A 14,387-nucleotide genomic window follows, 5' to 3' on the forward strand; every position below is an offset into this window, starting at 1 on the left:
GGAAAACAGTACACCTCTCTGAACAGTGTCTGGGAGGCTGTGGTTGCTGCTGCACGCAATGTTGATGGTGAACAGATCAAAACACTGACAGAATCCATGGATGGCAGGCTTTTGAGTGTCCTTGCAAAGAAAGGTGGCTATATTGGTCACTGATTTGTTTTTGTTATGTTTTTGAATGTCAGAAATGTATATTTGTGAATGTTGAGATGTTATATTGGTTTCACTGGTAAAAATAAATAATTGAAATGGGTATATATTTGTTTTTTGTTAAGTTGCCTAATAATTATGCACAGTAATAGTCACCTGCACACACAGATATCCCCCTAAAATAGCTATAACTAAAAACAAACTAAAAACTACTTCCAAAAATATTCAGCTTTGATATTAATGAGTTTTTTGGGTTCATTGAGAACATGGTTGTTGTTCAATAATAAAATTAATCCTCAAAAATACAACTTGCCTAATAATTCTGCACTCCCTGTATATATATATATATATATATATATATATATATATATATATATATATATATATATATATATATATATATATATATACACACACACATACTACATACATCTCATACATGCAACCCAACGGGCACATAAATGTTTTGAAATGTGTAGCTTACTTGAAATTGTGCAATATCTTCTAATACTGGAACACTACAGTTTAACATTTACAATACCAATGATCAAGGTAAATGGTCCTGCATTTTGTAAAATAAGTCACATTTCCCTTTTCACAAATGTCCAGGCCTGATTGAGCTTAGGATGTGTATGGGCTAAAACCTGTGATTATTGTCCATTGTTTAATTAGCAAATAGATGGTTTCTCTATTGTGCTCTCTCCATGTTCTTCCTCTGGATATTGACAGCTCCAAGAATCACCATCATCTTTTTGATTCACAATGATATGACTTGGAGGATGCGTCTCTGAAAAGAAAAATATAAAGATAATGAAAACAGAGTGTATGAAGTTCAGTTTATTCTACAAGTTACTTTATATGAAGTAGTTTTTGTGGCATTTCTATTGACTTTTAAATTCTTTTCCATAAAGTCCTATTCTACTGCAAAACTGAACTGCCTTGGTGATGTAATGACGTTATGGATCTAAATTAAGAGTGGGAATAGATCTCATAAACAAGGCTTTGAAAAGTGGATTAACACCTTCCCCATGCCCACTACCTTACTGTGAGTGGGGGCATGTCCACTAAACAGCAGGCAGTTAGAGACTGCAGTCATAAAAGATTAGCAAGTGGGCAGCTGTTGTTAACATACACGGGGACCTGGTTCAGCCCCTCCCCTCCTGCCACCATGGATGGCCATCATGTGAGGACTATAAATAAGGAATGGGGGTGGACAGATCAATTTCCACCCCTTGTGCTCCCATGGTAGTGCAATGAATGATGGTTGGGGGTCATAAAGTTCTCCTTTTTGTGTTTCCCTGTGTATTTGGATCTCATCCTCTATGTGTACAGAGAAAGGATTGGGGGCACACCCTAGACCTGCATTTTGCATGAAAGGTGCTGCCGCAGTGACTAAACTTCACAAATGAGAGAATAAATAGTTGCGGCGCACTCAGACTACAAAAAATATAACACAAAGAAGGCTACTAAAATGCCTATCTAAGAATAAATATGGGGATTTTGGTCCACCATATGGCCATATGTTGTGAAGCCCACACGAAAGTAGCATTTTATCCAGTCAGCACAGATCTCATCTGCAATAGTGAGTATACTCATTTAGCACCAACACGTTAATTGTTTAGTTTTAACACTGTTTTTAATTGCTTTCATCACTTATTTTTGTATACTCACTATGCTCTTACTAGGATTTAATTTAACTCCTTTTATTTTTAACACAAGTACTATTTAATTTGTCCCCCACATTTTAGCATAGGACCCACCGATATTGGGGTACTTTGAAAGTAGTGGTGGGCTTCACAACATATGGCCATATGGTGGAACCAAATCCCCATATTTATTCTTAGATAGGCATTTTAGTAGCCTTCTTTGTGTTATATTTTTTGTAGTCTGAGTGCTCCGCAACTATTTATTCTCTCATTTGTGAAGTTTGGTCACTGCGGCAGCACCTTTCATGCAAAATGCAGGTCTCGGGTGTGCCGCCAATCCTTTCTCTGTACACATTTTATTTGGAATCCAGACCAGATTCCTTTGGGGTTAAGTTATATTTTTTGTAGTCTGAGTGCGCCGCAACTATTTATTCTCTCATCCTCTATGTGGCATCTTGTAAAAAGGTCCATAGATAATGTCATGAAATAAGTCTGTAAAACTTAGTAACAGGTGTCGAGCAAGACTTTTTGTTTCAATAGGATGTATATGAATTTAGATGTCATTAACCTCTTTACAGCAGACCAGATTACGGATTTTTAGTTAACTGTTTGGGTTAGCAGCAGACATACATGAGTAATGAATACATTGGAAACCAGCAGCTAAGTAAAGGTAATAAGTTGCCATAGAAAGTATCGGGCACTTTTGGAAGCTACTTAGTGACTAACTTTTAGTAGTGGCAGTCAGTAACTTTTTGTTGCTACTTCTTCCAGGCAGCAAAGAACCGATACTTGCTGATTTCCATGGTAACACGGTAACGAGTAGCAGCTGGTTACTAAATAGTAGCAACCAGATTGCAGCTTGGCCCTAAATTGGGCTGATATTTTCTGTTAGAGCACAGGTTGCCTGAGGTTTGTGATTCAACAAATGGTATAACTAAATGATTGCATCTCGAATGAAACTGACCTGCTAAATGTTGGTGCCTGGTTTGCTTTACTTTCCAGATCAAGAAGTGAATAATGATTGACAATACAACTAAGACCACGAATGCAAAAAGAATTATAGGCCATTGTCCTTGTACAGATCCATATCTGCCGTTATTTTCTGAGCAGGGAGAAATGGTGTGTAAGCATTAGTAATTGAATTAGTCTCTAGATTTATTTATAAATAATTATAGAAATCAACATTTGCATATTAATGAATAGTTTTTTATACAAGTGGTTTGATACAAAGGGACAGGTGATTTTTCATCAGAAATATTAAATATATTAAATACATTTTAAGTTTATGTAGCTAAAGTCAGCAAATAATTTACAACCTTATTAGGATTCTTCAACATCGATAAGGCATTACAGGTACATTTTAGTCACCAAAAGAACTTTAGCTTAATAAAGCAGTTTTTATATATATAGTGCATGCCACTGCAGTCTCACTGCTCAATTCTCTGCCATTTAGGAGTTAAATCACTTTGTTTATGCAGCCCTAGTCACACCTACCTGCATGTGACGTACACAGCCTTCCTAAACACTTCCTGTAAAGAGTCATCTAATGTTTACACTTCCTGTATTGCAAATTCTGATAATGGCTTGCTAGTCCCTGAAGGATTGTCCTGTATGTAAATAAAGTTCAAATGACACAGCAGTAGATAAAAGCTTTAAAGATTTAAAGATTTAAAGTTACATCTGATTGCAAGTGAAAGCATTTTGTTTTCATGTAGGTTGTGTCAGTCACAGCTAAGCAAGGTGTGGTAAGGGCTGCATAAACAGAAATAAACATGATTTAACTCCTAAATGGAAGATAATTTAACAGTGGAACTGCAGGGGCCTGATCTATATGCAACCACTACATCATTCAACTAAATTTGTTTTTGTGACTATAGTGTCTGTTTAATAAAAACGACTTTAAAATTAAATAGTGCATTGAGACAAGTTTAGATATGTATGGAGAAGTTATAAGACTCTACTGCAAAAAAACCTCCATATTAAATACCAACCAGGTAACCAATATGTTGAGCTTGTTCATACCTACCAACAATCCATGGTTTGTCGGGACACTCCTGAACATTTTCTAACTGTCCCACTGTCCTGGGTTTGCCCCCCAGCATCCCACACCTGGGGACACCTAAAACCAAGTCTCCCTAAAGCACAATATGAGTGCATCTTCTGATGTACATCTGATTGCAAGTGAAAGCATTTTGTTTTCATGTAGGTTGTGTCAGTCACAGCTAAGCAAGGTGTGGTAAGGGCTGCATAAACAGAAATAAACATGATTTAACTCCTAAATGGAAGATAATTTAACAGTGGAACTGCAGGGGCCTGATCTATATGCAACCACTACATCATTCAACTAAATTTGTTTTTGTGACTATAGTGTCTGTTTAATAAAAACGGCTTTAAAATTAAATAGTGCATTGAGACAAGTTTAGATATGTATGGAGAAGTTATAAGACTCTACTGCAAAAAAACCTCCATATTAAATACCAACCAGGTAACCAATATGTTGAGCTTGTTCATACCTACCAACAATCCATGGTTTGTCGGGACACTCCTGAACATTTTCTAACTGTCCCACTGTCCTGGGTTTGCCCCCCAGCATCCCACACCTGGGGACACCTAAAACCAAGTCTCCCTAAAGCACAATATGAGTGCATCTTCTGATGTATGCACTGCTGCACAAACTGTGGTGCTGGCCAAAATGTTATGCATTCATGCTTGGCAGACATGCCCATTTTTTCAGATGGATATTGGCCTTTTTGAGCATAATCATCCCTTTAGGTTTCACCAGTGATGCCAGCTAAGTCTCTGGCATGTCCCCAATAAGTCTGCAACCCATCCTGGCTCCATACCTTCCAATGGGAGTGTCCTGTGATTTATGGACGTAGTCTGCATGTCTCGAGTGGTCAAGCTTAGAGTAGGTCTACAGGAGACAAGAAAAGGGTGTAACGTTTACTTGGCAATAATTACAGTAAACGCAAGGCAGTTTATCTTCTCTTGACAATGAAATATCAGTGAAAGTCACTCCTCTATACCAAAAAGGATATATAGAACATTTCCTCCACTCCCTTTCATGATGCAAATTGATGTGCATAATGCATTTACTTGTTATATTTCTGCCAATGGGAATTGCACAACGCTGCATGCACTTTATTCTTTTCAAACAAATGTGGAAATGTAGGTAACATTTGATAAAATGTCAGATGAGCCTCATTTGGATTACTAGAGAAATATCTGAGGGAGAAGTAGAACAGTCTCAAACACCTACTTCTGTTCGTCTATGCTCCTCCTCCAGACTTCCCTAGTTCTGCCTTCTAAAAAAAAGTTGGAAATGTTTTTTTTATTACATTTCTATTAGATCACGTGAAGGCATAGATTGCCTTCTGTACACAATTTTGCTGTGAAAGACCTGGGGTAGGACCTATATGAAGCCTGGATATTCCCTATTAGTAACCAATTTTCTGCTTCACCTAAATGTTAGCTGGCCTTTGAAACTACCTTTGAAATTACCTACTGTAGCTTTTTATGTCAATGTTTAGGTTTTAGACCAGTCAAAGTTTGGGCATTGGTTCATTTAGAGCACAGTTCTTTTTCATTCACCCACTTCAACCTCACTTGCTAAGTAGGAGCTTTCAGCTCTCCTGATGGCTAAGGTGAGGTGGGGAGCCTTACCTGCAGACAACAGGTCTGTCAAAGCATTATTAAAGGGTTTGACCACATACATGATTGGAGATGCGCCATGGCACTCCTAGTGCATTAACCACTACAGCTGCTTGGAGTGTAACTTTTACCAATCTGCCAAGAGATCATCAACTCCACTTGTGTCTATTCTCACTAATATGTCGTCATTGTGTATACACAATAGTGTTTTCCATAGCTCAGAGTTTCACTTGGCATTTAGTACAAGTATAAAATAATAAAGAAAGCTAAACAAGTTACACATGTTCGTAGCTATAGAAGTGGATAAGGACCATAACACTCACGTTGGTCTTGGAATGCAAGTCATATTTTTTATCTCAAGATTCGTCCCTTCTGGACAATCCACACATGTGTATTTATACCCATCGGTACCTTGAACAATATATGAAAGAGAATATTAAACTTTCAGGAACTTTCACTCATATCTAAAAATAGAAATGTTGTATGACTCAAAAGTAAGACATATGACTGAAATCTCTCGGTTTCAAGATCTAAGAGGAAATACTTCTTTAAGACACCAAGATCAAAGGTTAGGCTTATTTACTAAAGTGATAATTTATTAGAGAATGTTAGAGAATGTTTCCAGTTGGCTACTGTAGGCATGTGTTTCGACCTTAAATTTAAATTCACTTTGAATTCGCCTTGAATTCTTACTTTAGTGAATAACTAAACACACATCTCCTGTCAGATAGACAGCCACTAGAAGGTTGTTCTGCAACTTATCTTAAATTTTCAAAGGTCTTTATATTCAGTATCATCACACACAGGATAATTATGCTAAATGCATCCAGTGCTTCTAGACAAACATTGTTTGCTTTTCGAAGCACTAGATTTGGTCAAAGAACACCAGGAACGACATCTCACAGAAAGCAGATCGGGTTGCAGAGAGTAATGTGTCATTGGTTTACAGGTATGTTTAAATATTATGTAATTTATTCAATCTAAACACAAAAAAGAAAACACTTGACTTTAAAACTAAAATATTTTTATTTTCAATGATAAATTATTACTACTACGCAGAGGTTAAGAAAAAAAATAACTTACCTGTTCTTGTAAACAGCTGGTTTTTACCACATTGTATTTTCTTTGTACACAAGAGACAGCGATTGGTTTTACAAACATAACCTTCATTGCATCGGCATTGCTCAGGAAGAGATTGTTGATCAGGACAGGGGTTATCTGGTCTCACTGCAAAATTGGATAACTTAATTGTGCTAGTTTGACAAATGTTAACATTTATAACATTCTTCATCCTTGATATTTATGATAAGCGTGCTATTCGAATCTAAAATGTACCTACACTACAATGTTACCTTCAGTTAAAGGATAACTGTAATTAAAAAAAAAAGAGATGGTAAAATATGGTTATGATATTAAAACTTTTAATACAATACAGATAAGAGATTGCACATTCCAAACAATAAGAAATTAATCTGCGTTGCCTATCGGACTGTGATGGCAACATTCCTATTTAGTAGGCAATGGCCACACATGTTTGGGCAGAACCACAAGTTTTTCAATGCGGACTTTATTCAGATATGGAAGCTGGCAATGTTTCAGCTCTGTCACAGAGATCTTAACCTCTAGAAAGCTTGAGGAATGCTCTTTTACAGATCCAAAATGTTGCCAGCTACCATGTGTGCATGGAAGAACTTCTGTGTGTACCTGAACATTTGTTGCCTTTAACATTTTTTAATGACAGGTATCCATTAAAGGGGCACTATCACGTCATACCTACCTTTCCTAAGTATATTCCCCTTCTCCTGGGGGCAGAATGTGGGCAGAGGAAGGTAAGGATGTTGTGGTGCTTTGGATAATGATCTAGGTCCGCGAAGAAAGGATAAAAAAATGGTAAATGGGACCTGACTTATATTATAAACACTGAAGGGACCCTGAGGACTGGGAGAGTAGGGGAAGGGACATGACTTGACTTGACAGAGCTACTTGAAAAAGCAAAGAGAGAGCTGTATCAGTCTCACACATAAGCATAGGGGTCTCTCCAAAACCATAAAAGAAGAGAATGTCAGAGCAGAGTGATGACCAGCAATATTCCCTTCATCACTGGTGTTTTGGCAATGAAACTAGCATGTTAATGTTCTAGGAGAAAGGGAACACTGTTTTGGGAAACACTTATCTAAAATAGTGAAAAAATCTACTTGATATTCAAAGGAAAGCTGGTAACGTTTGGCCTATGGGACAAAAAAAATAACTTCCTTCTTATATGGAGGATGCAACATATGTATATGACATCATATATTCCTGTAACCTTTATTAGTATGATCTGCAGAGTATGAAGGAATATTCACAGAGAACTGTGCATGCCTAGAAGACACAATCTAGATTGCCTTCAATGACAAATTACATGTGTTTTGAATGTCAAGGTCGAGGTATTTGTCTCTTCTCACCCAGCGGTTACAGGCATATCACAATCCACTAAGAAGTATCCCAGTTGTCCAGACCAGGACTGGAGAGTAGTGATGTCGCGAACAGTTCGCCGGCGAACATAGCGTGTTCGCGGTCGCGAACACATGCAATTTTCGGTCCGCCCCCTATTCGTCATGGAGGTGGGAGGGTCTGCTGCTGATTGGCTGGAATGTGTCTGCTGACTGTGAGGTACAGGGTCAAAGTTTACTCAATGATGATGAATAGGGGGTGGAACAAACATCGCTCGGTTCCCGGCGAACTGTTCGGGACATCACTACTGGAGAGCACTGAGGGCACTAGCCACCAGCCCAAGCACAAGTCCACACAGTTAGCAAATACTCTACACCATTGTGCCTTCTGACATCCCAACACACCTCCTTCTTTTTTACTTTTATAAAAATAGTTTGAGGCTGCTGCCTGCAAATCTTTTGCCATCCCAACCATATCATTGGGCAATAGCTACACTGCCCCTTTACCAGCCCTCCCATTCTATGATTTTTAGCAATAATAAAAAAAACTTATGCCAATCAATTAATTTGGATCATATTTAATTATTGATTACAAGGGTAACAAATTAAGGAAACTATAATTAAAAAGGAACACTCCAAGCACCATCAGTTACCATAAGTTATGGTTCTTGAAGTGTTCCTTTAATTTTTGACTAGATGTCAACTTAACAATACAAACTTCTGGTCATTACAAAAAGGCCTACAAAGAAAACAATTGTCTTTTTAATTAATACAATTATCCAGTTAATCCAACTGGAGATTGAATATTAGCCTTGTTCACGGTGGAAAAATTTGGTTCACCCAAGTCACTTTGTCTGAACATAAAATTTGTGGTGGTTCTCAGAATATCAAACGTGAAAAAAGATTTAGAAAAATATTTTAGAAAAACATTGCCCTAGCAACAGCAGGAGTCATTTTATTTGAAAAGTCAGACTTTTCAAACAATAAAAGGATGAAATAAGAGAGTGGGTCATCAATTATCCACTCATGTTTTCCTCTCCTTTTTGCATAAATCTTCTTTTTACCAATTTAGTCTTATTCTTTCTCATTGCAGTAACTCAGAAGGTCATCAGTAGGAGACCAAGCACATGCACACTAGCAATCTTTGTCTAACACGGAACACAGCTTTTTGGTTACTTGTTTATACATTTTCACCAAACTGCCAGCAGCCAAAAGCCCAAACTGCAGATGCTAACTTCTGCTGCTGCTGAGATTAGCAATAAATGAAAACAAGTTAGGTCCAATGTACAAAACTTTCTCCATGAGCATGCCTTTCTTTCACTGCAAGTCATGGACGAGTTAATAAGTCTGTCCCTCCAGTATGTCAGGCTGTTTTATCGGAGTGCCACTTTCTCCTTAATCCTAGCACCACACAGGCAATTAGCAACTTGTTCATAGTAAATGCAAGGCAGTTGCAGGAACTTTGAGTAGATATTTCTACCTCCTAAACTCCCTTTTTAGCAGCTCTGTTGGTAACCATATATTCAGAGTGCAGATGTTCTTACCGTTCATCTGATTGCCTGCATGATTTTTGCTAAGGTGTGCATCCAACTCTACAACATGAAGCAGGAAAGATTGATTGTCTTGTTGCCCTACACATCCTCATGCTTTTCTGACATACTAGAAAGCTTGGACTTGCTACACTACTACCCCTATATTCACGTATCATGAGCTGCCACCAGTGTGCCGTCATGGACAGGAGGGCATAATAGACACTAGAGGCACTACACAAATCTGTGGTGACCTACAGCCTTAGCCAGCTGCTCCTTCATTTGTAGCATGCAGGGAAGGTACAATAATGGAACTATGTTTCATCTGAAAGTGAACCATGAGGGAATGATATATTGTGGAGCAAGGACCTGTATCAGCTGCTTAACCCCTTAAGGACACATGACATGTGTGACATGTCATGATTCCCTTTTATTCCAGAAGTTTGGTCCGTAAGGGGTTAAAGGGAATCCCTTCTAGCGTGGAAAAATAATATCCCACTACAGTGATCAGCTGAGCAATCAGGTAGGTGATTTTGTTTAAATCTATCCAGATAGGTGTTTTCCATCACATTATTCATTTTTGGTGTAGGTTATACTATTGCAATATTGTTGGATGATTTTGTTAGCCTGATTTTTTTTACATGTCTCTAGAATGAAATCCAATAAAAATTTTAAGAGTGGGCTGGTGGGCAAGTCCCTGGTATAATGAGAACTCTGAGGCCCCTGTCCGTGTCACCTAGCGGCACTATGCTAAACATCCTATGTGTTCTGGCAAAGAGTGGTAGTATGTAGGAGGTTATGCTGATGGTAGGTGATGGTAGGTGGTTGTGCAGAATCCGGTACAGAATAGTGGACTTGTTGTCTGTGGCACTATAAGCCAAGAATGTGAGTACTAGAGTCATCTCACTAGTACTGGTATGAACCATAATTTGCAAAGACATCACAAGTCTGTATTGTATTACAAACAAACATGTGCAAAGTTAGGCCAATCAGTGTGCTGAAAAATATATAGATAATATACAATTATGTTTAATTTTGCGGTACACTGACAGGAGCATTTTCGCACGGACTGTTTCACAGACAAACTAAAAACAAAACAATAGCCAGTAGAGGGAAAAGCAGGAAGAGCATTTAACTCTATAATTTTAGATTTATTTAATATTTAATAGCTATAGATTTTTCTATAGTCCTCCTGTTTTTATTGGTCACTTTTCACTTGATCTGTGAGTAAAGTCAGCATTTAGTCACTGTCCATTAGCCATTTTTGGGGGGGGACCACAAACGGAATTAAGAATATTAATTCAGCATTTCATGTCTTAGTTATTTTTGGTGTATTTCCACTCGGCATTCAGGAATTACACAAAACAGTCAATGAGCCCAAATTCGACCAAACTGCAGTTGGGTCACAATCAAATTCCCAAGTCTATTTGCAAAGTGCAAGCTTCTTCCCTCAGTAACATACACTGTGTGGCAGGTTACTGCACACGTGAACCCTCCTGCACTGAGTGTGGCAGGTCTTTTTAAAAAACTTTTTCTAGAAAAAAGTATTCTAAAATGCGGTTGTGGATGTAATGTTTAAGGCGCAACTGGTAGAAGATGATATAGGTGAGTCGGGTATAAATTGTTGCACACTCACTTTTTTCTTAAATATTTTTCTAAAATGTTGCTGCTTACCCCTCACCCTAATAATAGTAATAACAAACCTGGAGAATTTTTTTTTAAAATTGTGACGGATCAAGGGCTCTGCGCATGCATGGCATGGGAGTGTTCTGACTGATTGGTTGGCTTGTAAGGAGACTTTAGGAAACTAAAAGAAAGTCAATTCACTTGCAACAAAAAAAAAACTTCACAGTTTTAAGAATAAGAATAAAGGTTTAACATGGTAAGATTTAATTTTTTTACTTTAACAGTGTATATGCAGTTTTTTTTTATTACAAAGTAATGAAAACACTGGGGCGATTACACTTTAAAGGAAAAGTCCAAGCACTATAACTACTGCAGCATGCTGCCGTGTATATGGTGCAAGTTGTGCCCTGGTGCCCACTGCAGTAAGTCATCAAACCTTCTGCAAATTGAATGACATCTTATCTGGGATCTGCTGGGGGCTGGTTAATGGATCTCAGAGGCAGAACTAAGAGCCATTTAGGTCAACTGATTGGTCTTAGCCAATGAGCTAAGCCCTGCTTATTGCAGCACACTAATGTTTCCCTGAATCTTTTCATGGATGTCCAGAACAAATTTTAAATTTTGGGAGAAATTGTTCATCTGTACTGAACAATTAAGTCTTACACAAGTCTACTATATATCTCCTACTCAAAGTTGATGCAAGTGACACAGCAGTAACCTAGCCACCAGTCTCACACTAGGATCAATTAAACAGGCTATTTATCTTACACTAAGAGTTAGTGTAAGTGCCACTAGCAGTAGCTAGGTAGGTACAGCAATAACCTAAACCTAACTAGTCTCACTCTATGATCAGTGACACAAACATTCTTGCACACCCACACAGGCAATCCCTGTCTGCTACACTGTCTCTCTCAATAGGTGCAGTCAAAATGTCTGGAACAATCCTACTTGGCAGTATAGATTTTTTTTTTTGCATTCTTTTCCCCCCAATAATCGTCAAAAAAATCATAATTTACTGGCTGTCCCCTAATCATCAATCATCTTTTTTTTCCCATCTTTTGATTGGACAGGATATCAGCCCAAATAATCTGGCAAACCTCTTGTTATAATCATGACAAACAAAGCTACTTATTTGCACTTTGCCACCAAAAAAATAAATCAAATTTATTCTGTACCTTTTTTTTTTTTTAGGTGCCAAGAATAGCACTCTAAATCATCTTGAATTGATTCTAGTGTAAGATCACTATTATTAAGGCAACACATATTATTGTGTTTTGTTTCCCAGATTTGTGGACCTAAACTTTAAACTAAAAAAAAGGCAACTATTTTTGAAGAAAAGGAGCTCTTGTACTGTTTTAAGAATAAGGTTAAATGTTTAACATGGTAAGACCCGATTTTTTGAATTTTATTTTAGTAGGGTATGTGCAGCTTTTTATTACAAGGTAATGAATTCACTGGGGCCATTACACTTTAAAATAACACTGTAGGCACTATCCAGCTCCTAGTGAGAAGACCTCTCCTCCAAGAGAGTATAGCAGGTACAAGAACTAGTGATTATAGCCAAGGGAAGTACCGTGATATAGAAAACTATAATGTAGTGATAGTCATGCAGGTCAGCTGATCACTTTCAGCCAATGAGATAAATCCAGAACTGCCAGGCATATCTCATTGAACACAACTTATGGCTACAGAGAGATACAGAGAGTTGCCTGTTGGACGTCATATAAAAAGTCAAACTACTACTTTCCTTTGGGGGGAAGGGAGTGATTTTCTGGAGTGCCACAGTGCTTATTGTACTTCTAGTGTTCATTTAAGGTAAGTATGTAAAATAAATGTACACTTTATTAGTCCAAATAAAAGCTATTATAAAAGTTATTGTTGATAGAATGCGCTAAAATAACACTAGCTTTTGCTTTTACTAATATCAACTATTTTCCTGATATTTTTGTCTGCTGTATTTTATTACCGTTACCATTTCTTTTGTGCAGTCATGCAAACAAGATACAGGTTTCTATGTACTTTGCAATGCCCTCCAGTAAGGCATTGAAATCATACTATGGAGGTGGGTGGCAGCTCAATAGAATTTTCGACTTCACAACTTTGGCAAAAAGGACATCGGCAGTTTCAGTTCCTCTTGACAGGAAATCTAATAATGTTATTCAGCCCATTAAGGGCAATTAGTCACAACTTTTTTTCAGTAGAATAATCCAAAACATGTCAGCTTAAATGTGACTTCTGCTGCAAGTCATCACACATAAACACAATCTTTTTCTGTTAGGAATGAAATGCACATTTGGACATTTCCTTGTCCAGGCATACATTTATGCCTAATTTGCAAACAAGCAAAATAATTTATAATTTACTCCTCTCACATCATACTATGAATGTGCCACAGATTATCTGTTGAAAAAGTCATTTTCTGCATGTGAAAAATATTTTTACAACCATACCTGTAACTTTTATTGAATAAGATTGGCTAAAGATTGCGATAATTGTCCACCAAATAATCACACATTCATTAAAAAAATCCTCCGAAAGTCAAAACATTTTTTTTTAACCGTAATCAATAGTGATCTTGAATTTGTATGTATTTCCCTCAAACTTCAAGCTTTCCACTTGTATTGGGAATATAATATGTATTTTTGGTCAGAGTAACTTGCCAAGATAGTTTTTTTCCAATTAAGCTATCTTGGCCTTAAATTTGAAATTCACTTTGAATTCAAAAGAATTGCCAATACAGAGAAAGAAAAATAGTAAACATTTGAAATATAGACAACAGGTGATTTACGGAATAGATTTGTGATGTTACAAATGTGAACTTACCATTATCACATCGCTTACAGCAAATTGGTCCTGCTTTGGAATATTCTTTAAACTCATCTAATTTGCATTCAGTAGTCCACACTGTGTCAATGGTGACGATCACCCAGCAAATTCTGAATAAGTAGCTTGGTTTAGAGACACGTTCATTACCACGAAACATTTTAAATCACTTTGAGTTTGTTCGATAGCTTTTTGATGCGGAACAGCAGTCTATCACTGACTTGGTATGTTTCCTTTTTCCTGTCTGTGTGGAATCGTGTAGCTGAAGATATAGTAAATGTTGCTATCTTACGTTACCTATGTTGCTTTGAAGATGACTGCTCAAAGATAACACTTTTTGTACGAGCTCTGGAGTTTCCACAACGCTTATGAGCATCACAGGCTCACTGAGTCAAAGTATTTATATATTTCTGGGGGACGGACTTTTGAAATTTTAGGTTCCCTGGAAAATTCCCTTAAACACAATATATTGTTTCAATTCTACATGACTACGTTACACAGTATTATTTATAATTATTAATGTTCTGAACTGA

General features: G+C 37.3%; 1 protein-coding gene across 1 annotated transcript; it reads right to left on the bottom strand.

Annotated features, from left to right (window-relative positions):
• Positions 1–645: 645 nt before the first annotated feature.
• Positions 646–14,070, bottom strand: LOC134577625 (uncharacterized). The gene is made up of 6 exons (XM_063436471.1): positions 13,855–14,070; positions 6,528–6,671; positions 5,768–5,855; positions 4,637–4,707; positions 2,758–2,895; positions 646–934 (listed from the first exon to the last, which is right to left on the bottom strand). Exons 1-6 carry the CDS (start codon positions 14,012–14,014, stop codon positions 816–818), a joined length of 720 nt encoding a protein of 239 aa, XP_063292541.1. The 5' UTR covers positions 14,015–14,070; the 3' UTR covers positions 646–815.
• Between the last annotated feature and the right edge of the window lie 317 nt (positions 14,071–14,387).

The sequence above is a fragment of the Pelobates fuscus genome, chromosome 11 (genome assembly GCF_036172605.1).
Source record: "Pelobates fuscus isolate aPelFus1 chromosome 11, aPelFus1.pri, whole genome shotgun sequence".
Lineage (NCBI taxonomy): Eukaryota > Metazoa > Chordata > Amphibia > Anura > Pelobatidae > Pelobates > Pelobates fuscus.

What these genes read in the sequence shown, in the direction of transcription:
- LOC134577625 (XM_063436471.1), bottom strand. Translation starts at nt 14,014, where the DNA reads ATGTTTCGTGGTAATGAACGTGTCTCTAAACCAAGCTACTTATTCAGA. An exon ending in CTGTAAGCGATGTGATAATG is followed by an intron (nt 6,672 to 13,854) that starts GTAAGTTCACAT and finishes CCAATTTTGCAG; the next exon opens with TGAGACCAGATAACCCCTGT. An exon ending in CAGGACACTCCCATTGGAAG is followed by an intron (nt 2,896 to 4,636) that starts GTATGGAGCCAG and finishes CTCCCTGCTCAG; the next exon opens with AAAATAACGGCAGATATGGA.